The 25,973-nt window shown below is 56.3% G+C and overlaps 1 protein-coding gene across 4 annotated transcripts in view; it reads left to right on the plus strand.

The window, feature by feature from the left end:
- The window catches only part of ATP2B4 (ATPase plasma membrane Ca2+ transporting 4), a 79,204-nt gene that overhangs the window by 10,828 nt on the left and 42,403 nt on the right, over nt 1–25,973 (plus strand). For all 4 annotated transcript variants that reach the window (XM_064732903.1, XM_064732900.1, XM_064732902.1 and 1 more), the window contains exon 2: nt 17,999–18,513. In XM_064732903.1, the coding sequence (XP_064588973.1) occupies nt 18,318–18,513 (196 nt within the window). In that variant the 5' untranslated portion in view covers nt 17,999–18,317. The remainder of the gene's footprint in view (nt 1–17,998; nt 18,514–25,973) is intronic.

Here is a 25,973-nt window from a genome sequence, read left to right on the forward strand (position 1 = left end):
GTGTTCCTGGGATCCCTCACTGTGTTCCTGGGATCCCTCACTGTGTTCCTGGGATCCCTCACTGTGTTCCTGGGATCCCTCACTGTGTTCCTGGGATCCCTCACTGTGTTCCTGAGATCCCTCACTGTGTTCCTGGGATCCCTCACTGTGTTCCTGGGATCCCTCACTGTGTTCCTGGGATCCCTCACTGTGTTCCCACAGATCCTTTGCTGTATTCCCATGAATCCCTCGCTGTATTCCTGGGATCCCTGTGTTCCCACAGATCCCTCACTGTATTCCTGGGATCCCTTGCTGTATCCCACAGATCCCTCACGCTATTCCTGGGATCTCTCACGACATCCCACAGATCCCTTGCTCTATCCCATGGACCCCTCACTGTATTCCTGGGATCCCTCGTTGTATTCCTGGGATTCTTCTCTGTATCCCTGTGGACCCCTTGCTGTATTCCTGAGATCCCTCACTCCATTCCTGGGATCCCTCTCTGTATCCCACAGATCCCTCACTGTATCCCTGCAGATCCCTCGTTGTGTTCCCATGGATCTCTTGCTCTATTTCTGGGATCCCTGGCTGTATCCCACAGATCCCTTGCTCTATTCCTGGGATCCCTCTCTGTATTCCATGGATCCCTCACTCTGCTCCCAGGATCCCTCCCTATATTCCCATGGATCCGTCGCTGTATCCCACAGATCCCTTGCTCTATTCCTGGGATCCCTCTCTGTATTCCACAGATCTCTCACTCTGTTCCTGGGATCCCTCTCTGTATTCCATGGATCCCTCACTCTGATCCCGGGATCCCTCGCTATATTTCCATGGATCCCTCACTCTATTCCACAGATCCCTGGCTATATTTCCATGGATCCCTCACTGTATCCCACAGATCCCTCGCTCTATTCCCGGGATCCCTCTCTGTATTCCATGGATCCCTCACTCTGCTCCCAGGATCCCTCCCTATATTCCCATGGATCCGTCGCTGTATCCCACAGATCCCTTGCTCTATTCCTCGGATCCCTCTCTGTATTCCATGGATCCCTCACTCTGATCCCGGGATCCCTCGCTACATTCCCATGGATCCCTCACTGTATCCCACAGATCCCTTGCTCTATTCCCGGGATCCGTCTCTCCCCTGGCTCGGTGGCCGCTGGGTGCCAGCTCGGTGCCAGCTCGGTGCCAGCTCGGTGCCAGCTCGGTGCCCCTAACACCGGGATTTCCCCGCTAATCTGGGCCCTATCGCTGCTAAAGCCGCAATTATCCCGGGATTAGCGCTGCTGCTTAGAGCCCCACCTGGGGCAGGGCCGGGCCGTGCCAGAGCCTCCCACAGCCCCAGCTCCGCCAGGACACGGGGACAGTGGCCGCTGTCACCTCGGGTGACCCCAGGGCCGCTTTGTTTGGGCACTGGGCACAGCCTGTGGGGTTTTGGGGGGCGTTATTTGGGGTGTGAGCCCCCCTGGCAGCACTGTCCGTGTTGTGTGTGAGGCTGAGCTCATCCAAGCAAGGCCAGGCTGGGCTTGGAGCACCCTGGGATAGTGGGAGGTGTCCCTGCCCATGGAATGGGATGAGCTTTGAGGTCTCTTTCACCCCAAACCATTCTGGGATTACATCCCAGTATCATTGCAGGTGGGGTTTTTTTGGGCAGCTGGGATTTATGGCAAAGCCTGGCTTTAGGGCCATGGAAGGCCCTCCTTGCAGGGATCTGAGGGAAGGGATATCCCAGTTTGCCGGGGTTACTGGTGCAGCTGGGAGGTGCTGGCAGGAGGGAACATGTGGGGTTGCATAAACAGGATGGCAGGTCAGGGCTGTGCCGGGCTGCAGGGCGGGGTGGGGAGGTGGGGCTGGGAATGTCAGGGCTGGGAATGACTGAAAGGGAATTACAGGGTTGGGAATGACTGACAGGGAATGTCAGGGTTGGAATGACTGAAAGGGAATTACAGGGCTGGGAATGACTGAAAGGGAATGTCAGGATTGGGAATGACTGCCAGGGCTGGGAATGCCAGGGCTGGGAATGCCAGGGTTGGGAATGACTGACAGGGCTGGGAATGACTGACAGGGAATGTCAGGGTTGGGAATGACGGGGTTGGGAATGTCAGGGTTGGGAATGCCAGGGCTGGGAATGACTGACAGGGCTGGGAAGGACTGACAGGGAATGTCAGGGTTGGGAATGTCAGGGTTGGGAATGACGGGGTTGGGAATGTCAGGATTGGGAACATCAGGGATGAGAATGTCAAGGTTGGGAATGTCAGGGTTGGGAATAATGGGGTTGGGAATGACAAGGCTGGGAATATCATGGTTGGGAATGTCAGGGTTGGGAATGTTAGGATTAGGAATGTCAAGGTGGGAATGACAAGACTGGGAATGCCAGGGCTGGGAATGGCTGACAGGGCTGGGAATGCCAGGGCTGGGAATGATTGACAGGGCTGGGAATGACACCCCAAACTCCACAGCTCCAGATCAGGGTGACTGCAGGGTGGCAGCAGGACAAAGTGCAATTTTAGGGAGCAAAGAGCCCCATCCAGCTGGAATCATCAGCCATGATGATGATGATGATGATGATGATGGTGGTGGTGGTGCCTCTCCCCAGCTCATATAATCAGCACTTAATTAAAGCCCGCTAACGGTGTTTAATTGCTGTGACTCCCCCCAAAGCGGGAGTGCGGTGCCTGCTCTGGGTTAGGGCAGTGCCTGGTGCTGGTGGGCAGCACAGCTCGAACAAAGCTCCTCTCAAAAGCACATCCAGGGTTTTTCCAAGGTTTTTTTCCATCCCTCGGAGACAGTTCCTCCAAAACACCGGTGAGGTTCCGTCGGGGTCGGTGAGACCCTGTGGGTCACCCCCTTTGTTTGGGGGTGCCAGGGTGGGTGCCAGGGTGGGTGCCCAGGGTGGGTGCCCAGCGTGGTGCCCCTTCCCTCCCAGCCTGGATCCGTCACCCTCCAGCCCCTTCCCTTCCCTTCCCTTCCCTTCCCTTCCTTCCCTTCCTTCCCTTCCCTTCCCTTCCCTTCCCTTCCTTCCCTTCCCTTCCCTTCCCTTCCCTTCCCTTCCCTTCCCTTCCCTTCCCTTCCCTTCCCTTCCCTTCCCTTCCCTTCCCTTCCCTTCCCTTCCCTTCCTTCCCTTCCCTTCCCTTCCCTTCCCTTCCCTTCCCTTCCCTTCCCCTTTCCCTTCCCTATTTGTTTTCCAGGCTGATTCCTGCTGTTTGCTCAAATCCTCGCTTCTCCCGCCTCAGGGGGCTGCAGAAGGAGGGCCCAGGGGGGCTCCCGGGGGTTCTGTGCCCCCTCCCAGCCCATCCCAGCCCAGAGCAGCTTTCCCTCCCCCTGCCCTGCCCCTCCCCATGCTCTCCTGGCCCATCTGGCTCTCCCCTCCTATTTCTCCATATTTTCCAAGCTCTGATTTGCCTCTCCCGCCTGTTTTTTTTTTTTCCTTTCTTTTTTTTTTTATTTTTCCGATCTCCACCACCACAGAACTTTTTCTTATTTTCCTTTCCCCTTACTGGCCGAGGGGGTCTCCATTTAGGATTTTGAGGATTTTGAGGATGGGGGTTCTTTCCTCGGGGATAAATGGATAAATATCTCCTTCCTCTGCTCGCCTGGCTCCCTTTAATTAGACTTCTTACTGCATGGAACAGTTCGCAGTTATATATGGAAAACAGCCCACACTTTCCCAGGAGCGGGGCATGTTGGGAAGGGAAACGGGAGCAGCCGGCGCGCTCTTCCCTGGGAGCCGCGTGTGTTTTTCCTATCGCTTTTCCCGACTTTATTTTTTTTAACCCTTTGCAGCAGCGAAAAGCACTCACAGCCTTTTTTTTTATTATTATTAATTTTATTTTTTTATACCTTTCTCCTATCACTTGTTGCTGGTTTAGTTCCTTAGGAAATCCCTGTTAGGATTGGGGTTTTTTTAATGGGAAAATATGGATTTAAAGCTGGAGGAGAGTGGGGAGAGGGATCCGAGCTAGCTGGGATGGCAGGAGTTACAGGGCGGCGGGCAGGGATGTGATGCAGAGCGGGAATTCTCGGAGCCGGGAGCAGGGACACCCATCCCGGCTCACGTGGTGGCGGTGGCAGGAGGGGCATTGCTGTCCCCAGCCCTTCCCCGTGTCCCCAGGGCTGCTGCCACCCTCGGGAGCCGAGTGCTGGAATTGTCAGCGTTCCCTTACAGCACATCTGGAATTGTTGCGGATCCCCCTACTGGCACACCCCCAGCTTTAGGGGATCCCCAAATTCCCAGCCTCAGTTTCCCCAGAGGGGATTTTTGGGAGGGATTGCTGCCGGTTTGGGTTTGTTTTTTTTTTTTTTTTTTTCCACGGGATTCTTCACGGAGCAGGGAAGAGGAAGCGGCTCCGGCGGTGACAAGGTGAGCCACCAAGTGTCCCCCACTGTCCTGGGGTGTCCTGGGCACCCCAAAACCCTCGGGCTGCCCCTCTCCTGCCGCTGCCTGCCCCAGCAGCAGGTGCTTCCCTGGAGGAAGTGACGGGCCCTGTTTTCATCCCCCAGGGATCTTCGGGGTAGGAATCCCCTGTCCCTGTGTAATCCTGCTAAAAATACCGTGCCTGTGTCCTCCTGTCCTGCCTGGTGGCTCTCCTGTCCCCCGAGTGTTGTTTGGCCTCTCACACTGCCCCGTGCTCTGGGTTTGATTTAATTTAAGCTGAGTTTAAAATTCAAATGAGATGTGGGAAGGTGGGAGTTGGGATTGGTGGGAGCTCTGCTCACTGGGGCTGTGCTCAGGTGTGTGGGGAGATGAGCTGGACACAAAATGCTCTTGGTGCTCTTGGGCTGCCCCATCCCATGGGAGAGCTGGGAATGGTGGGAGCATCCCTGCCCTGGGCTGGGATAACCCAGCTCCTGCCTAAGGAGTGTCCTGGGATCCAAAAACCCAAAATCCTGGGTGGGGAGAGCTGGGAATGGTGGGATAGCCCAGGCTCTGCCCCATCTCCTGCCTAAGGAGTGTCCTGGGATCCAAAACTCCAAAATCCTGGGTGGGGAGAGCTGGGAATGGCAGGAGCTCTGGGCTGGGATAATCCAGGCTCTGCCCCAGCTCCTGCCTAAGGAGTGTCCTGGGATCCAAAAACCCAAAATCCTGCTTGGGAAGAGCTGGGAATGGTGGGATAGCCCAGGCTCTGCCCCAGCTCCTGCCTAAGGAGTGTCCTGGGATCCCAAAACCCAAAATCCTGGTTGAAGAAAGCTGGGAATGGTGAGATCATCCCTGCCCTGGGCTGGGATAATCCAGGCTCTGCCCCAGCTCCTGCCTAAGGAGTATTCTGGGATCCAAAAACCCAAAATCCTGGTTGGGAAGAGCTGGGAATGGCAGGAGCTCTGGGCTGGGATAATCCAGGCTCTGCCCCAGCTCCTGCCAAAATCCTGCTGTCCTGGGATCCAAAAACCCAAAATCCTGGTTGAAGAAAGCTGGGAATGGTGGGATAGCCCAGGCTCTGCCCCAGCTCCTGCCTAAGGAGTGTCCTGGGATCCAAAAACCCAAAATCCTGCTTGGGGCTGTGCCCAGGAGCGGCTCTGGAGCAGAGGGCTCTGAGCTCCTCCCTGCTGCCCTGGGCACCATCCCGGCCCTGTGGCCTCTGCTCCAGCCTGGCCAGCTCAGACACTGCCCCAGCCTCTCCCTGGCCTCTCCTGCTCCTCAGGGGCCTCCCAGGACAGTCCCCAAGCTGGGGCTGCAGCGTCTCCCTGAGAGTGGGATCCCCATCCTGCCAGGATTGCCGGTGCCACCTCCCTGCTGGCCAGGTGTGACAGGGACAGTGACAGGGCTGGGGTGTGGCCGCCGCTCCGTGTCCATCCCAGAGCAGCCCCAGGGCTGGTTTGTTGCCTTGTTTTTATCCTCCACTCCTGCTCCATGATTCCAAGCTGCCCAAATCCCAAAGCTCAAGCTTTAGACTCGCTCTGGGCTGTGAATCAGAGCTAAACCAGCCCAGGATGGGGCTGCAGGAGGGAGGAGAGGTGGAGGGGGCAGTGAGGTGGGAGATGCTGCCCTGGACACCTCCCTGCAGCAGATCCACCTGGAGGGAAGGGAAAAGAGGAGAGAGGGGTGACCCAGTGTGTGCCAGCTGCTGCCACATCACCTCTCCGCTCCTGCTCCACAATTCCAAGCTGCCCAAATCCCACAGCTCGCCTTTGCACTCGCTTTTTGGGCTGTGAATCAGAGCTAAACCAGCCCAGGATGGGTCTGGAGGAGGGAGGAGAGGTGGAGGGGGCAGTGAGGTGGGAGATGCTGCCCTGGACACCTCCCTGCAGCAGATCCACCTGGAGGGAAGGGAAAAGAGGAGAGAGGGGTGACCCAGTGTGTGCCAGCTGCTGCCACATCACCCCTGGTGGCTTCCCAGTGCTCCCAGGCTGGGAAGGGCCCATTCCTGGTGCCAGGTGGGATGGAGGAGTGGACAAAAGCTCGTGCTGGCATCCAGGACAATCCTCCCAAGGGCTGTGCCACTGTCACCTCCAGGGAACAGGTGAATTTGGGGACAGAGGGACAGAGCGAGATGGCTCAACTCCTCTTACCTGAGGGCTCCTGTGTGGAATCATGGAATTATTGAGGCTGGAAAAGATCTTTAAGATTGTCAAGTCAAATCTTTGGGCCAGCAGTGCCAAATCCAGCACTACAGCACATCCCGCAGCACCACACCTACACGTCTTTAATGTCCTCTAGATGTTACACTCAGGTGTGACATCCACTCTCTCTGATTTTGAAAGCCATACTCTCTGATTTTGAAAGCTATACTCTCTCATTTTTAAAGCCATGTTCTCTGATTTTGAAAGCTGTATTCTCTGATTTTAAAAGCCATACTCTCTGATTTTGACAGTCATACTCTCTGATTTTGAAAGCCATATTCTCTGATTTTGAAAGCTGTATTCTCTGATTTTAAAAGCCATATTCTCTGATTTTAAAAGCCATACTCTCTGATTTTGACAGTCATACTCTCTGATTTTGAAAGCCATATTCTCTGATTTTGAAAGCCATATTCTCTGATTTTAAAAGCCATATTCTCTGATTTTAAAAGCCATACTCTCTGATTTTAAAAGCCATACTCTCTGATTATAGTGATCAGACAATCACAAACAAAACCATTTTTTGTTAAAAGTACCAGGGCTGCAGGGGAGGTGTCAGAGGGGCTCCCAGGGGATGCTGTGCCCCTGCAGAGGGTGAGGCCTGCAGGTGTTTGCTGCTGCAGGACAGGCTGCCTTTGCTCCCCATCCTCCTGCATTCCTGCACCGGCCCTGCTACCTTGTAAAGCACGGAGAGAATAATGAGAGGAGCGGCGCTGATTTAGTGCAGGCGCCGCCAGAGAAAATACCAAGGCCTTAGATGGAAACATTCCCCCCTGACAGCTCGCCTGGAGGCTCCCTGCTTTCCCTTTGCTTCCACCCCCATGGAATTCCTGGGCTGCTGCACCCTGAGGCTCGGGGAAGCCCCGAGGGCAGATTCCTGACCCCGGTGGCTTTGGCACGTGGATGTGACACTTTTGGAGGCCTGGACGGCACAAATCGGTGCTGTCACAGCCCCTGGTGGCAGCAGGCTCAGAGCTGTGGGGTTTGGGGTTCAGGGCTGTGGGTTTGGGGGCTCAGGGGTGGGGATTTCAGGGCTCAGGGCAGAGGGATTTGGGGAGCCGCGTCGTTGCAGCGCCGCATCCATGCCAAGGCCGTGCCCAGCGTTCCGCCTCCAGCTCTTCCCTGCCCTTTGCAGGAGTTAATTGCTGCCTTGGGCACGCCAAAACCCAGCAGTTTTCCAACGTCAATTAGCAGGAGGCAAAATAGGAGCAAAATGGGAGCCAGAGCAGCTGGAGCGAGCGGGGTGGCGGCGGCCGCGTGAGTGCCCTGCAGGGTGGCGGCAGGGACATTCGTTTGGGGGAATGTCACCTCCTCCTGCTTTCACTGTGACCTTGGCCCTGCTGCCATCCCTCCTCTTGGCCTGGCAGGAGGAAGGAGAGGAGGATGGTGTGACACAGCCAGGCGTGGGACAATGCTCTGGTGGCCTCACCACCTTTGGTGTCACCTGCATGGGGATGAGGGGCCGTGTCACAGCCACTTTGGGGACAGGCCCCAACCTTGTGTCCTGCATGTGGCATCCCCCTGGCTGTGCTGCTGGCACCGGGAATGGTGCGCCTGGCACAGCCCTGTGGGAGGAAATACTGCAGGGCTGTCACCGTGGGTGACAGTGACATCGCCAGTGACAGTGACACCGCGGGCCAGCGGCTCCTGTGGCACCCTGAGCCTGCAGTAGCCGGTGGCTTGTGGCGTGTCACCCTCCTTTGTCACCAGCCTGATGTCGCAGACAGGGAGATGCGGAGGAGATGCTTGGGGAATGGGAATTGTCACTCGTGGAGACAGGAATTGTCACTCGTGGAGACAGGAATTGTCACTCGTGGAGATGGGAATTGTCACTCATGGGAGTCGGGAATTGTCACTCATGGAGATGGGAATTGTCACTCGTGGAAATTGGGAGTTGTCACTCGTGGAGATGGGATTTGTCACTCGTGGAGATGGGAATTGTCACTCATGGGAATTGGGAATTGTCACTCATGGGAGTCAGGAATTGTCACTCGTGGAAATCGGGATTTGTCACTCGTGGAGACAGGAATTGTCACTCGTGGAGATAGGAATTGTCACTCGTGGAAATTGGGAATTGTCACTCATGGAGATGGGAATTGTCACTCGTGGAGATGGGAATTGTCGCTCATGGGAGTCAGGAATTGTCACTCATGGGAGTCGGGAATTGTCGCTCATGGGAGTCGGGAATTGTCACTCGTGGAGACAGGAATTGTCACTCATGGGATTCGGGAATTGTCACTCGTGGAAATTGGGAGTTGTCACTTGTGGAGATGGGAATTGTCACTCATGGGAGTCAGGAATTGTCACTCGTGGAGACAGGAATTGTCACTCATGGGAGTCGGGAATTGTCGCTCGTGGGATTCGGGAATTGTCACTCGTGGAAATTGGGAGTTGTCACTTGTGGAGATGGGATTTGTCACTTGTGGAGATGGGAATTGTCACTCATGGGAGTCGGGAATTGTCGCTCATGGGAGTCGGGAATTGTCACTCGTGGAGATGGGAATTGTCACTCGTGGAGATGGGATTTGTCACTCATGGGAATTGGGAATTGTCGCTCATGGGAGTCAGGAATTGTCACTCGTGGGGACCAGCAGGGATGCGGGACATGGGGACCGTGTCCTGCCCTCCCTGTCCTGGCGAGCAGCAGCCTCAGGGCCGGATCCCAACAGCGAATTCCCGCAGGAATTCCCGGCTGCAGCTCCAGCCCCGCGCCCTGGGCTGTGTCACTGCTCCGTGCCTGGTTTGTCACTCGCTTTGTCACCGGGCTGGTGACTCGGTTGGTGACTCAGTTTCCCTGGCACAGCGCTTCCTGGGCGTTTTCCTGCTCCTTTTCCAGGACATTCCCCCCATTTTATTCCCCCCACTTTTATTCCCCCATCTCACCGGATGGAGCCTGCGGGCTCCTTCCCCCTCTGTCCCTCCAGGAGCGAGGGGGTCCGGCTGTCACCGGGGTGTCCCCAGTGCCATGATTCGGCTCTGGAGTGTCCCCGAGGTGTGGCGGGGGTGCAGTGTCGCTGTCCCCACCCCTGGCGGAGGAAGCGGATGCCGCTGCGGGAGGAAGGGGACATCCCGCGGGTGCCACAGGTGGCTGTCCCCGGGTGCCACCGCTTCTGCTTTCGGCACCTGTAGGGTGCAAGGAGAGGGGCTCGGGGACACCAGCGTGGCCGGGGGAAGGGGACAGCTCCTCCTGAGTGTCCGGGCTGTCTCAGCCTGGCCTTGTCCCCTTCCCCTCTCCGTGGCACCACGATGGAGATTCCGCCACCGTGACCTTCTGCCACGCTGTCCCTCCTCCCCGAGGGTGACAGTCCCGCCTGGGATGTCCCCTGCCCCTCCGAGGTTTGTCACCACCTCGCTGTCTCCTCCCCCGCCGCAGGAGGTGCCGCCTCCCCCGCCGTGTCCCCCCGCGGGCGGCCTCGCCCGGCGCCGCAGGGGTTAAGGAGGGAAGGCTTCCCTTGCCAGGGGTGTTGCTGGGAACAGGCAGGAGCAGGAGCGGGAGCCGCTGCCATCTGCACATTGCGATTTGGTGAGTGTGCAGGGGAGGGGCCCCCCAAGCCCGCCGGGCCCCCCCTCCCCCGCTGCCCGCGGTGGCTCCGGGGGGACATGGAGGGGACAGCGGGGACCCCCGAACCCCCCCCCCCAGAGCCGCTGTCACCGCGGGCCGGGCACCGCGTGCTCCACGTGGCCCTGTCCCAGCAGCGCAGGGAGCCGGCTGAACCCCCGGTGTGGGGTTTGTGTCCCCTCCCTCCGTGCCCTCCCTGTCCCCAAGGTGTCACCTGTGCCCAGTGCCAGCGCAGAGCCAGTGGGAATGGGTTTCACCCTGCTCTGAGGGGCTGCAGGGGGTCTGGTGCCCTCCCCTGCCTCCCCGGTGATGGCAGCACCCCATGGGTGTCTCCCAGGGGTTCCTGCCTGGATTCAGCCATTCCAGAGGATTTTCAATTCCCGGTGCCCTCTCCAGCACCCCATGGGTCTCACCCCATGATTCCTGCCTGGATTCAGCCATTCCAGAGGATTTTCACCTCCCTGTGCCCCCCCGGTGATGGCAGCACCCCAAGGGTCTCTCCCGGGGGTCTCACCCCTTGATTCCTGCCTGGATTCAGCCATTCCCAGGATTTTCACTTCCCTGTCCCCTCTCAGCACCCCATGGGTCTCACCCCATGATTCCTGCCTGGATTCAGCCATTCCCGAGGATTTTCGCTCCCCTGTGCCCCCCAGCCCCGCTCCCGGAGCAGTGAGTGGGTGTGAGGTGGGCCGGGAGCAGTGCAGCCCTGCAGGGGCAGTTCCAGCCGCCAGGGCACTAAAGGTGCTCCCAGAGCGTTTCTCTGCTTTCCTTGGCTGCTTTGGCTCCGTTTGTCCGTCTGTCCGTGCAGCCTCTCTCATCCCACTGCAGATGCAGCTTCAGATTCCCAACAAGAAAAAATCTCAAACCCGAGCCAAGGAAGGGTAATTTTGAGGGAGTTGATTTTTTTTTTTTCTTTTTTCTTTTTATTATTTTTTTTCCCTTCCTCCCCACTTGGCAACATAAACAGCATCCCTGACAGCTTTACATTGAGTTTGCCATGGCAACCTCCGGCAGCCAAGTGTTCCCAACACCCCATTCCCAAACTGGGAGAGGAGATGGACCCTGCTGGGTGCTGCTGAGAGGGGCTGGCACCCAGGTGCTTGGGGAAGGTGATGCCACCTTGATCCACCTGATCCCAGCTGGGGTTTGTGGCTGTGGGCAGGGAATGTGGTGGCTGGTGATGCTTTTCCTTGGCCTGGTGGTGGGAGATGTCCCAGCTGGGGCACGGATTTTATCAATGGAAGAACCTCCTGAGTTTGGGCAGGGATTGCTGATCGTCCATGGGAGGATGGAGCAGTGCTCCCATCTGGGGTCTGATCTGATGTCCTGAGGCAGGAGAATCTCTGTCCTTACCCAGGGACCCAGCCACGGCTGCTGCTGGCACAGCACTGCCATCAGCAGTGCCACCAGCATGGCAGCAGGGCCACCCACGCCGTGGCTGGAGTTGTCACTTGTGGCATCTCCGGCTGATTAATTTTTCCTCGTCGCTTTTCTCCGAGGTTGAATCCAGCAGGTGCTGGGGCTGGGGTGGGCACAGACCACGCTGGGGTGGTGGCCCTGGCTGCGGGCACTGTCCCTGGCAGGACAGAGGTGTCCCTGGCAGGACAGAGGTGCCGTGCTGCCGTTTATTATTCCGGGCAGGTTCAGCTGCAGCACCGGCTCCGCTGCTCCTCGCCAGCTCCTCCTGCCTGGAGCCCGCACGCTCCTTCCTCCCCTCACACTCCTGCTCCTGCTCCTTCCTCCCCTCACACTCCTGCTCCTGCTCCTTCCTCCCCTCATATCCAGCTCCTTCCTCCCCTCACACTCCTGCTCCTGCTCCTTCCTCCCCTCACACCCCTCTCCTTCCTCCCCTCACACTCCAGCTCCTTCCTCCCCTCACACTCCTGCTCCTGCTCCTTCCTCCCCTCATATCCAGCTCCTTCCTCCCCTCACACTCCTGCTCCTGCTCCTTCCTCCCCTCATATCCAGCTCCTTCCTCCCCTCACACTCCTGCTCCTTCCTCCCTTCATATCCAGCTCCTTCCTCCCCTCACACTCCTGCTCCTGCTTCTTCCTCCCCTCATATCCCGCTCCTTCCTCCCCTCACACTCCTGCTCCTGCTCCTTCTTCCCTCATATCCAGCTCCTTCCTCCCCTCACACTCCTGCTCCTGCTCCTTCCTCCCCTCATATCCAGCTCCTTCTCCCCTCACACTCCTGCTCCTGCTCCTTCTTCCCTCATATCCAGCTCCTTCCTCCCCTCACACTCCTGCTCCTGCTCCTTCCTCCCCTCATATCCAGCTCCTTCCTCCCCTCACACCCCTCTCCTGCTCCTTCCTCTCCTCATACCCTGCTCCTACTCTTCCTCCCCTCACACTCCTCTCCTAATCCTTCCTCTCCTCACACCCCTCTTCTTCCTCCCCTCATATCCCGCTCCTTCCACTCCTCACACCCCTCTCCTTCCTCCCCTCACACCCCTCTCCTTCCTCCCCTCACACCCCTCTCCTTCCTCCCCTCACACCCCACTCCTTCCTCCCCTCACACCCCACTCCTTCCTCCCCTCACACCCCACCAGGCTCCACGTGCATCCCCAGCGCAGGGATGGCATTTAGGAGGTGACACAGCTGGTGTCACCTTCGCAGGGAGGTGACGGGAGCTCAGAGAGCGCAGGTCCTGTCCTCTCCCACCTGGGCTGTTTTCTTCCCTCAGGGAGAGTTTGTTCCTCTCCAAGGTGTGGGGGCTGTGGGAATGGATTCCCAGAGTGAAGGACAGAACGTGCTGGGGTCGCTGGGAGCTCCTCAGAGCGAGGGCTCTGATCCGGGTGGATCCCCTGGGAATGGGGCTGTGATCCCAAAAGGGCTGGGGGAGGATGCTCAGAGCAGACAGGAACCATCCCACATCTCGGTGCCAGGCTGGAATCTCACACTGGGACACAGGGATGGTGCTGGATCCCTCCTTTTCTGTAGGACAGCAAATTCCAGGTTGGAATCTCACAGTGGGACACAGGGATGGTGCTGGATCCCTCCTTTCCCTGAGAGCAGAGTGGATTCCAGGCTGGAATCTCACAGTGGGACACAGGGATGGTGCTGGATCCCTCCTTTCCCTGAGAGCAGAGTGGATTCCAGGCTGGAATCTCACAGTGGGACACAGGGATGGTGCTGGGTCCCTCCTTTTCCCTAGGACAGCAAATTCCAGGTTGGAATCTCACAGTGGGACACAGGGATGGTGCTGGATCCCTCCTTTTCCCTAGGACAGCAAATTCCAGGCTGGAATCTCGCAGTGGGACACAGGGATGGTGCTGATCGCTGCCCCCTGAGCTCTGTCAGGGGTAATTAAGGGCTAGGCTGTTACAGTATTAATTAACCGTCTCCCTCTTAACCTCTGAGCGCTCCTCAGACAGCGCCGGTTGCTATGAAAGAGGAGGAAATGAGCGTGGTGGGGTGGGGGAATTAGCGTTTTTTCTCTTAATCAGCAGGAGCCTGCTTAATTGGGCCTGCCACCTCCTGCTTCCCGCTGCTGGGAGCTGCTGCCTTGCAGGGATGGATGAGCTCAGCTCCAGGAGGAGCCGTGGGATAACGGGGCTGGGGATGGGCAGGGATCCCTGCTGGATGGGGCAGCAGAAACGTGCTGGCCCGAGGAGTTTGGGTGTCCCAGGAGCTGCAGTGTCCCCATCCCTGTGTCCTGGAAGGAATCCCTGTGTCCCATCCCTGTGTCCTTCCATCCCTGTGTCCCATCCCTGTGTCCTGGAAGGAATCCCTGTGTCCCATCCATGTGTCCTTCCATCCCTGTGTCCCATCCCTGTGTCCTTTCATTCCTGTGTCCCATCCCTGTGTCCTTCCATCTCTGTGTCCTTTCATTCCTGTGTCCTTCCATCCTTGTGTCCCCATCTCTGTGTCCTTCCATCCCTGTGTCCCATCTCTGTGTCCTTTCATTCCTGTGTCCTTCCATCCTTGTGTCCCCATCCCTGTGTTCTCCATCCCTGTCCTCCCCTCCCTATTTTCCCCATCTCCACCATCCCCATTTCCCCTATTCCTGTGTCCCCCATCCCCATTCTCCCAATCCATGTGTCCCATCCCTGTGTTCCCCATCCCCATTCTCCCAATCCCTGTGTCCCATCTGTGTGTCCTTCCATCCCTGTGTTCTCCCCATTTTACCCATCCTCATGCTCCCCATCCCCATTTTCCCTATTCCTGTGTCCTCAAGGTGGCTTCCAAGGTCTGGGGTTGTCATCTCCAGGATGGAGCCACATGCATGTGATGTCCAAGGGTGATGGCTCCCATCCATGTGTCCTTCCATCCCTGTGTCCCATCCCTGTGTTCCCCATCCCCATTCTCCCATCCCAGTGTCCCCATCCCTGTGTCCCATCCCTGTGTCCCCCATCCCCATTCTCCCAATCCCTGTGTCCCATCTGTGTGTCCTTCCATCCCTGTGTTCTCCCCATTTTACCCATCCTCATGCTCCCCATCCCCATTTTCCCTATTCCTGTGTCCCATCCCTGTGTTCTCCATCCCCATTCTCCCATCCCAGTGTCCCATCCCAGTGTCCCCATCCCAGTGTCCCATCCCTGTGTTCCTATCCCAGTGTCCCATCCCAGTGTCCCCATCCCAGTGTCCCATCCCTGTGTTCCTATCCCAGTGTCCCATCCCAGTGTCCCATCCCAGTGTCCCCATCCCAGTGTCCCATCCCTGTGTTCCTATCCCAGTGTCCCATCCCAGTGTCCCCATCCCAGTGTCCCATCCCTGTGTTCCTATCCCAGTGTCCCATCCCAGTGTCCCCATCCCAGTGTCCCCATCCCAGTGTCCCATCCCTGTGTTCCCATCCCAGTGTCCCCCATCCCCATTTTCCCTATTCCTGTGTCCCATCCCTGTGTCCCATCCCTGTGTTCTCCATCCCCATTCTCCCAATCCCAGTGTCCCCATCCCAGTGTCCCATCCCTGTCCCCCATCCTTGTTCCCCCCATCCTGCCCCTCTCCCCTCCTCCCTGCAGCTGGGCCACAGGTCCCTCCCAAGGTGGGGACATTCTGGCGGTGTCACTGCTGTCCCCGAGGTGCAGTTGGTGCCTGTGGTGCCCTGATAGTGCCGGGAGCTGCCCTGGGGGTGCTGCTGGCGGGATAAGGAGGGCCAGGCAGGGGGCGTTGGTTCTTTGGGGTTGTGCTGTCCCTGGGGCTGGGGCTGGAATCGGGGTGGTTTGGGACAGGACAGTTTTGGGACAGCCCTGAGGGTGGAATTGGGGCACTTTGGAGCAGGAACTGGGGCAGTTTGGGACTGTCCTGGGGCTGAAATTGGGGCAGTTTGGGGTAGCCCTGGGGCTGATATCAGGGCAGTTTGGGACAGGGCAGTTTGGGACTGTCCTGGGGCTGGAACTGGGGCAGTTTGGGACAACTCTGGGGCTGAAATTGGGGCAGTTTGGGACTGCTCTGGGGCAGGAACTGGGGCAGTTTGAGACTGCCCTGAGGCTGGATTTGGGGTAATTTGGGATGGGGCTGTTTGGGGCAGCCCTGGGGCTGGAATTGGGGCAGTTTGGGACAGCTCTGGGGCTGAAATCAGGGCAGTTTGGGATGGGGCAGTTTGGGGCAGCTCTGGGACTGAAATTGGGGCTGTTTGGGACAGCCCTGGGGCTGGAATTGGGACAGTTTGGGACAACTCTGGGGCTGAAATTGGGACTGTTTGGGATGGGGCTGTTTGGGGCAGCTCTGGGACTGAAATTGGGGCTGTTTGGGACAGCCCTGGCGCCGGAACTGGGACAGTTTGGGACAACTCTGGAGTGGGAATCGGGGCACTTTGGGACAGGCTGTTTGGGACAGCCCTGGGGCTGGAATTGGGGCAGTTTGAGACTGCCCTGAGGCTGGATTTGGGGTAATTTGGGATGGGGCTGTTTGGGGCAGCCCTGGGGCTGGAATTGGGGCAGTTTGGGACGGCTCTAGGGTTGAAACTGGGGCTGTTGATGCCATCCCTGTGCTGATTTGGTGCCTTTCTGTGGGGTTTCTGAGGGCTGGTGCACCCCCTGTGCTCTGGGATCAACCATGGACGTTCTCCCTGCTCCCTCCTGTCCCTCCCCAGCCGGCTCTGCCACCCCTGGGCCCCGGCTGGGGCGGATGCTGCCGGAGTGGCCGTTCCCTCGTTGCTCTTTATTTATTTTGCCCTCAGAAAGATTTTATTTTCTCTCCATGAGAGCCTCCCCTCGCAGCCTTTTTGCCTCTGGAGTGCCGGGAGCTTGCCTGGAGCTTGGGAACACAGCTAACCCTGGCTGACAAAAAGCCCTTTTTCCCTCTGGCCTGTGCTGTTCCCTTCATGTCCCTGTTTGTCCCTAGAACTCTGAGATGCCAGCAGGGAATCCCAGCCCCCAAATCCCTGAGGAATGGGGGAGCTGTGGGATGCTCATGGTCCCTGCTTGGCCTCACTGAAGTGTTTTTAGGGCCCCTCTGTCCTCGCTGGGGGGTTGTGACCTGGGTGGCAGCTCTTGGGGACACTGAGAGCCACTCGCTGCCCTCAGGGAGCCGCCTCAGAACAGGCCATCAACGGAAAAGCCTCAATTTCTGAGAAACTCTCAGGTTTTGGTGGTTTCTCTTCACTTCCCTTTTGTATTTCGTGGTTCCTGCGGCATCTCCCAGCGGACGTAGAGCCCATGGGGTGCTGCAGCCCCTTTCTCTGTCGGGGGATTGGGATATTGGGAATTTGGGATATTGGGACATTGGGATATTAGGATTTTGGGATATTGGGATACTTGGGTATTGGGATATTGGGATATCAGGATTTTGGGAATTTGGGATACTTGGGTATTGGGATATCGGGATATCAGGATTTTGGGAATTTGGGATATTGGGATATTTGAGATATTGGGATTTGGGGAATTTGGGATATTGGGACATTGGCATATTAGGATTTTGGGATATTGGAATACTTGGATATTGGGATATCGGGATATCAGGATTTTGGGGTATTGGGATACTTGGGTATTGGGATATCGGGATATCAGGATTTTGGGAATTTGGGATATTGGTAATTTGGGATATTGGGATATTGGAGATATTGGGATTTTTGGATATTTGGATATTGGGATTTGGGGAGTTTGGGATATTGGGACATTGGGATATTGGGACTTTGGGATGTTGAAATATTTGGATATTGGGATATTAGGATATCAGGATTTCGGGAATTTAGGATATTGGGATTTTGAGATACTTGGATATTGGGATATTTGGACATTGCGATTTTGGGATATCAGGGTATTGGAGTATTGGGATATTGGGATATCAGGATATTGGGACATTGGGATATTTGGATATCAGGATATCAGGATATTGGGATATTGGGATATCAGGATATTGGGATTTTGGGATATTGGGATATCAGGATATTGGACATTGGACATTTGGATATCAGGATATCAGGATATTTGGATATTGGGATATCAGGATATTAGGATATTGGGATATCGGGATATTGGGATATTGGGATATTGGGATATTGGGATATTGGGATTTTGGGATATTGGGATATGAGGATATTGGGATATCAGGATATTGGGATATGAGGATATTGGGATATCAGGATTGTTCCCTACCTGCCAGCAGGGCGGGGAGCGATGCTGGGGCCCCCACGTCCTGCCCAGGGGAGGAAGCAGCTGTTTCCCACTGCTGAGGGGTATTTTTAACCCAAAGTCAACGGGAGGGTTTGTCTGGGCTGAAAGTGAAGAACCACCTGCGCTCCTTTCCTGCCCGGCCCCGCAGCTGCGGCTGTTCCCCGCTGCACACTCCGAGCTCAACTTCTCACCCAGGAATTCCCGCCCCAACCACGCTGACACCGAATTCTCCCTAAAAATCCCCTCCTTGGGGCATCACCACTCCCTCTCCCACCCCATGGGGCGCCTCGCTCCTTCCCAAGCCCTCCTGACGCCGATATTTTTGTTTCCCACGGTTGTTTTCGCAGCTCCAGTTGCTGTGGTATCCAGGGAGCCCTCCTCCTCCTCCTCCTCCTCCTCCTCCTCCTCCCGCTGCAGGAGCTGCACGCCGGGCGTTGCTAAGGTCGCCTCCGCGGTAACATGCACATCCTGTTTACACCTTCATCCCGACAAGTTGGGCTCGGCTAGAGCCGCCCGTTCCCCCCGGGAAGCGCCCAGGGAAGCCCCCAGGGAAGGGGCCACACGGAGCATCCTCCCCCCGGAGCCGCCGGAGCCGCCGGAGCCGCCGGAGCCGCGAGCGAGGCCGCGCCGGGAGCGCCGCGCCGGGGGCACCGGCACCGCGACAAGATGACGAACAACGTGGCCGACCACCACCCCGGCAACTCGGTGGCCGAGGGCAGCCATGAGGGGGACTTTGGGTGCTCCTTGGTGGAGCTCAGGAACCTCATGGAGCTCAGGAGCGCCGAGGCCGTGGCCCGGATCAACGACTCCTATGGAGGCGTCCAGAACGTCTGCAAGAGGTTGAAGACGTCGCCGGTTGAAGGTGAGTGGGCTGGGGTTGTCACCTCTGGGGTTGTCACCTCCAGGATGGAGCCATGTGAAGGTGACATCTGATGGTGGTGGCTCCCAAGGTCTGGGGTTGTCACCTCTGGGATGGAGCCATGTGAAAGTAATGCTGAAGGGTGGTGGCTCCCATGACTGTCATGTGGTCTGGGCTTGTCACTTTTGGGATGGAACCACATGACAGTGACACTTAAAGATGGTGTCTCCAGTGGCTGTCCCATGGTCTGGGGTTGTCACCTCTGGGATTGCCACCTCAGGAGCTGTCACCTCAGGGGCTGTCAGAGATGCGGGATGGGGCGAGGAGCTCCTCCCCACAGCCCAGGTGCTGCTCCAGCCATTCCCTGTTTAATCATTGATGGAGTGGGAGGGGAGGTGTAAAGGTTGGAGGGCGCTGGGGAGGTGACCAGGTGCCACCTGCAGCTGTTGGTGGCACTTTGGGTCAGGGACAGGAGCAGTGTGTCCCCAAAGGGGGTGAGGGATACACCCAGGGATGGGGAGATGGGCCCAGCTCCCTCCTGGACTGAGGATTCTCCAAGGAAAACCTGGCCAGCACAGCTGGGGTGGTGGCAGTGACACCAGGGGTCACCTCTGGGAGGGTCTCAGGGTGTCACCTCTGCCCTCACGGGCTGGGCTGGCTTTTGGCGTCCCCTCATCAGCCAGGCTGGTGGCACTGGGGGCACTGGGGACACAGCAGTGGAGCCTTCCCTGGCACTGAGGGGGTGCAGGGGGCAGAGACCCCCAGATTCCAGCTCTGAGGGGGTTCCTGGAGCTGTGGGATGGGGGCAGCCCTAAAACTGGGATGGGAACACAGCCCTAAAACTGGGATGGGGACACAGCCCTAAAGCTGTGGGATGCTCTAAAACTGTGAGATGGGGACTTGGCTGTGACAATATGTGGGATGGGAGCTCAGCCCTGGAGCTGTGGGATGGGGACTTGACCCTAAAACTGTGGGATGGGGACTTGGCCCTAAAACTGTGGGATGGGGACTCAGCCCTAAAACTGGGATGGGGACTCAGCCCTAAAACTGTGGGATGGGGACTTAGCCTTGGAGCTGTGGGATGGGGACTCAGCCCTAAAACTGTGGGATGGGAACTGATCCCTGGAGCTGTGGGGTGCTCTAAAACTGTAGGATGGGGACTTGGCTGTGACAATCTCTGGGATGGAGACTCAGCCCTAAAACTGTGGGATGAGGACTGAGCCCTAAAACTGTGGGATGGGACTCAGCCCTAAAACTGAGGCATGGGGACAGCCCTGGAACTGTGGGATGGGGACTCGGCCCTAAAACTGTGGAATGGAGACTTGGCTGTGACAATCTGTGGGATGGAGACTGAGCCCTAAAACTGTGGGATGGGACTCATCTCTGGAGCTGTAGGATGGGGACACAGTCCTAAAACTGGGATGGGAACTCAGCCCTGAAACTGGGATGGGGACTCAGCCCTAAAACTGTGGGATGGGGACTCAGCCCTAAAACTGTGGGATGAAGACTGAGCCCTAAAACTGTGGGATGGGGACTTGGCCCTGGAGCTTTGGGATGGGACTCAGCCCTAAAGCTGTGGGATGGGGACTCAGCAGTGACAATCTGTGGGATATTTTTAGTGCTGCAGGGGGGGATTTGCAGCTTTCCAGCTGCGAGCGGGACCGGGAAGGACAGACAATATGGGGATGTCGTTAGAGAAGGGGGGAAGTCCCGGTGGAAACACAAAGCCCAGGTCACAAACAATGTGCTCAGCCCTGCCAAGGTGGGATCACGCTGCTGTGGGGCGGGAGGAGAACCCAAAAGGTTCTTGTAGGGCAGGTGAAGGGTTCAGCCCCACCCCGGTGTCCCTCTCGTGGAGCTGAGCTGCCCCAAATCCCAGAGAGCACACAGAGGGTCTCTGCTCCAGATCCTCGGGGATTTTTGGGAAGAGGAGAATCCCAAGAGGACCTGTGGCACCTCTGTCTGACCCCACTGTTTGTCCCCATCCCCATTCTCATTGCTGATCACCCCTCTGGGGTGGCACAGGGCCTTGTCCTCCTGTGTGTCACCGGCCTGGGGTGTCCTGCCAGCGCCCCTGTCCTGCTCTAGGATCCGTGCCCTGGAGTGCTCTGATGCCACCTGCACCCATGGGGACCCTCGGTGCCACCCTGTGCTGCAGGCCTGGCTGTCCCATCTCCAGCCTGGCACTGCCCTGGCTGTCCCCTCTCCAGCCTGGCACTGTCCTGGCTGTCCCCTCTCCAGCCTGGCACTGCCCTGGCTGTCCCCTCTCCAGCCTGGCACTGGCCTGCCTGTCCCCTCTCCAGCCTGGCACTGTGCTGGCTGTCCCATCTCCAGCCTGGCACTGCCCTGGCTGTCCCCTCTCCAGCCTGGCACTGTCCTGCCTGTCCTCTCCCCAGCCTGGCACTGTGCTGCCTGTCCCCTCTCCAGCCTGGCACTGTCCTGGCTGTCCCCTCTCCAGCCTGGCACTGTCCTGCCTGTCCCCTCTCCAGCCTGGCACTGTCCTGGCTGTCCCCTCTCCAGCCTGGCACTGTCCTGCCTGTCCCCTCTGCAGCCTGGCACTGTCCTGCCTGTCCCTCCTCCATCCTGGCACTGTCCTGGCTGTCCCATCTCCATCCTGGCACTGTCCTGCCTGTCATCTCCCCAGCCTGGCACTGGCCTGGTTGTCCCCTCTGCAGCCTGGCACTGTCCTGCCTGTCCCATCTCCAGCCTGGCATGGTCCTGGCTGTCCCCTCTCCAGCCTGGCACTGTCCTGCCTGTCCCCTCTCCAGCCTGGCACTGTCCTGGCTGTCCCATCTCCAGCCTGGCACTGTCCTGGCTGTCCCCTCTCCAGCCTGGCACTGTCCTGCCTGTCCCCTCTCCAGCCTGGCACTGTCCTGGCTGTCCCCTCTCCAGCCTGGCACTGTCCTGCCTGTCCCATCTCCAGCCTGGCATGGTCCTGCCTGTCCCCTCTCCAGCCTGGCACTGTCCTGGCTGTCCCATCTCCAGCCTGGCACTGTCCTGCCTGTCCCATCTCCAGCCTGGCACTGTCCTGGCTGTCCCCTCTCCAGCCTGGCACTGTCCTGGCTGTCCCCTCTCCAGCCTGGCACTGTCCTCGTGGGCAAACACTGTCCCCCAGAGCCCCCCTTGGGTCACACAGCCCCGGTGTCACTTTGGGGTGTGCTGGTTGTGGCAGCTCCAGCTGTGCCCCAGGAGGTGCCAGCAGACCCCAAAGCCTCGGGGCAGCTCCCAGAGTGGCTTTGTGGTGGCTTTGGGGTGTGACTGCACTGAGTCACCCGTGTCCCCTGGGTGCCAGCGCAGCCACCCTGACTCACCCACAGCTGCCACTCCCCAGCCCCGTTCCTGCAGGGAGGCTCCTTGTGCCACTGTCCCCAGGCAGAGGTGGCACTGGTGACAGCTCCCTGCTGTCACTTGTGGCCTCCATCCAGAATTTCTGCCCCATTTCCCTGCTAATCCTGCCCCAGAGCCTGCAGGGGCTGCTGCTCTTTGTCACCTTTGTCACCTGCAGTGGCATTTGGGTGGCACAGGCTCTTTGTCACCCTCCCGGTGCCAGCACAGAGCCACCAAACCCCCCCAGTTCCCCAGGGAGGGTGGGGGGCAGCCCTGGGATCATTCCATGGGTGGGATCTGCTTTGGGACCCCTGGCTGCCCTGTGCTGTGGGGCTGTCCCGTGTCCCCACGTGTCCCCACGTGTGTCCCCACGTGTGTCCCCACGTGTGTCCCGCGGCTCCATGGCCATGAGCCACATTTTCCACCCTCTGCTGGGGAATCCGGGCCGGGACATCCCAGGATCCTGCTCAGCCTCCTCGTCATGGCTGGGTGGGGACAGCGAGGCTGCTGTGCCAGCTGCCAGCTGTCCCCTCCCTCCGTGCCAGCTGCCAGCTGTCCCCTCCCTCCCTGCTGTCCCCTCCCTCCCTGCAGCTGCGCTGGAGCGGGGCGGGATCGATCCTGCAGCTTCCTCCTGCTGCAGGGACACGTGGGGACACATGGGGACACGGGGCTGGCACGGGGGTGTCACTAGAGTGACACAGGGTGGGCGCAGAGGTGTCCCCAGAGTGACACAGGGCTGGCAGGGAGGTGTCCCCAAAGTAACAAAGGGTGGGCAGGCAGGTGTGACACAGAGTGACATGGGTGGGCACAGAGGTGTCCCCAAAGTGACACGGGGCAGGCATGGGAGTGTCCCCAAAGTGGCACAAGGTGGGCACAGAGGCGTCCCACAGTGACATGGGGCTGGCACAGAGGTGTCCCCAAAGTGACAGGGGCAGGCATGGGAGTGTCCCCAAAGTGGCACAAGGTGGGCACAGAGGCGTCCCACAGTGACATGGGGCTGGCACAGAGGTGTCCCCTCAGAGTGACACAGAGCTGGCACAGAGGTGTCCCCAAAGTGACAGGGGCAGGCATGGAAGTGTCCCCAGAGTGATAACAGGGTGGGCACAGAGGTGTCCCACAGAGTGACACAAGGCTAGCAGGGATGTGTCCCTAGGGTGACATGGAGCAGGCAGGGAGATGTCCCCCCCCAGAGTGACACGGGGCTGGCATGGAGGTGTGCCCAGAGTGACACAGGGCTGTTGGGAAGGGCATCCCCTGGAATGACACGGGGCTGGCATGGAGGTGTGCCCAGAGTGACACTGAGTGGGCAGGGAGGTGTCCCCCCCAGAGTGACACGAGGCTGGCACAGAGGTGTCCCCAGGAATGACTCGGAGCTGTCCCCTGAGTGCAGGACCCGGGTCCCCTGGCACTGCCAGGCTGCTCCAGGCACCACCAGGATGTGCCCAGGGCCATTCCTGCAGCATCCCGGGACCTGGCAGCGCCCCGGGGACATCTTAAGGTGGAGAAGGACGGGATGGGGGGGTCCCTTAAGGTGGTGCTGGGGACACAGCTGTGTCACACTGCCACTGTCACCATCGCTGCCTCATGGCCTGGCACCCCAGCAGCATTTATGGCGTTATTAGGAGTGGCAGTGTCACTTTGCCACTGTCACCCACTGCTGCCTGGCGGGACCCCTTGAGCATTTATGGCTTTGTTAGGGGTGGCAGTGTCACTTTGCCACTGTCACCCACTGCTGCCTGGCGCGACCCTGTGAGCATTTATGGCTTTGTTAGGGGTGGCAGTGTCACTTTGCCACTGTCACCATCACTGTCTTGTGTCCTGGTACCCCTTCAGCACTTATGGCTTTTTGAGGGTGGCTGTGTCACCATTGTCACCCATTGCTGGCTCATGGGTTGGAACCCCCTCAACATTTATGGCTTTTTGGGGGTGGCTGTGTCACATTGCCACTGTCACCCACTGCTCCCTTCTGGGACCCTGTCACCATTCATGGCTTTGTTTGGGGTGGCTCTGTCACTTTACCATTGTCACCCATCCCTCCATCCTGAAACCCCATCAGCATTTCTGGCTTTGTTGGGGCTGACTGTGTCACCTTGCCAGTGTCACCATCCTTGCTCCCTCCAGGTACCCCCTCAACATTTATGGCTTTATTAGAGGTGGCCATGTCACCATTGTCACCCATTGCTGGCTCATGTATTGGAACTCCCTCAACATTTATGGCCTTATTGGGGTGGCCCTGTCACTTTGCCACTGTCACCCATCACTCCCATCCAACCCCTCAACATTTATGGCTTTATTGGGGTGGCCCTGTCACTTTGCCACTGTCACCCATCACTCCCATCCAACCCCTCAACATTTATGGCTTTATTAGAGGTGGCCATGTCACCATTGTCACCCATTGCTGGCTCATGTATTGGAACTCCCTCAACATTTATGGCTTTATTAGAGGTGGCCATGTCACCATTGTCACCCATTGCTGGCTCATGTATTGGAACTCCCTCAACATTTATGGCCTTATTGGGGTGGCCCTGTCACTTTGCCACTGTCACCCATCCCTCCATCCTGAAACCCCATCAGCATTTCTGGCTTTGTTGGGGCTGACTGTGTCACCTTGCCAGTGTCACCATCCCTGCTCCCTCCAGGTACCTCCTCAACATTTATGGCTTTATTGGAGGTGGCCACATTGCCACTGTCACCCGTGGCTGCCTGGCAGGCTCTGAAGGGCCTCAGGCTCCCTTTTATTCCCATTTTTCCCCATTTTTCCCCATTTCCCCCCATCCTCACTCCCAGCTCCGTGTCCTGCTCCCTCCCTGTGTCCCTCCCTGTCCCAGCACCAGCCCAGATCCCAGTTTGGACCCAGTGTCCCCAGGGCTGGGAGAGGCTCCCGCAGCTCCAGGGGCTGGCACGGGACAGGGCTCAGGTGCCGCGGGCACTGCCAGGGCCAGAATTGCCCAAAATTGCCCAGATTTGCCCAGAATTGCCCAGATTTGATGTAAACAAGGCCACCAGTCTTGGTGCCAGCTGGCAGCACCTGGGCACTTGCCAGGCTGCAGCCTGGTGTCCCCTGCCCGGGGGTGACAGTGACGTTCTCCAGGCTGCAGGCTGATACATTATTTATTTGTTTGTTTGTATTTTGGTTATTAATTATTCATATCTTTATTTATTTATAGCTTGTTTTGTTTGTTTATACTTTATATATTTCTATTTAATAATTTAATATTTATTGAGTTTATTCATTTATTTATATTTTGATTAGTTTATATATTATATTCGTTTATATGTTATATATTAATATATTATCTTTATTGCATTATTCATTTAATTAATTCCTTTGTTTATACTTTATTCATTTATAATTTATTTATTTATACTTTAATTATGTTTTATAATGTATATATTATTTATTTATATTGTAGTTGTTTATACTTTATATAATTTCTATTATTTATTTGTCTCTATGTATAGGTTTATTTTATTGATTTGTTTATGCTTTATTTATACTTTATTTTAATTGAATTTTATTGATTTGTTTATACTTTTATTTATTTTATAGTTTATTTTCAATTTTATTTAATTTTATTGATTTGTTTATGTCTTATTTTTTATTTTTATTTTATTTATTTGTTTATACTTTATTTATACTTTAATTTTATTTTATTGATTTATTTATACTTTATTTATTTTATAGTTTATTTTCAATTCTGTTTTATCTATTTGTTTACAATTTATTCATTTTTATTTTTTCTAATTTTATTTTATTGATTTGTTTATACTTTATTTTATAGTTTACTTTAAATTTTATTTTATTTATATGCTTATATTTATACTTTATTTTTATTTTTATTTCATTAATTTGTTTATACTTTATTTTATAGTTTACTTATAATTTTATTTTATTTATATGCTTATATTTATACTTTATTTTTATTTTTATTTCATTAATTTGTTTATACTTTATTTTATAGTTTACTTTAATTTTATTTTATTTATATGCTTATATTTATACTTTATTTTTATTTTTATTTTTATTTTTATTTCATTAATTTGTTGATACTTTATTTATATTTTAATTTTTATTTGTTTTTTATTTATTAATTTATTATTAATTTATTATTTGTTATTTATATTAATAAATATAA

This window comes from Zonotrichia leucophrys, chromosome 26 (genome assembly GCF_028769735.1).
Source record: "Zonotrichia leucophrys gambelii isolate GWCS_2022_RI chromosome 26, RI_Zleu_2.0, whole genome shotgun sequence".
NCBI classification, from domain to species: domain Eukaryota; kingdom Metazoa; phylum Chordata; class Aves; order Passeriformes; family Passerellidae; genus Zonotrichia; species Zonotrichia leucophrys.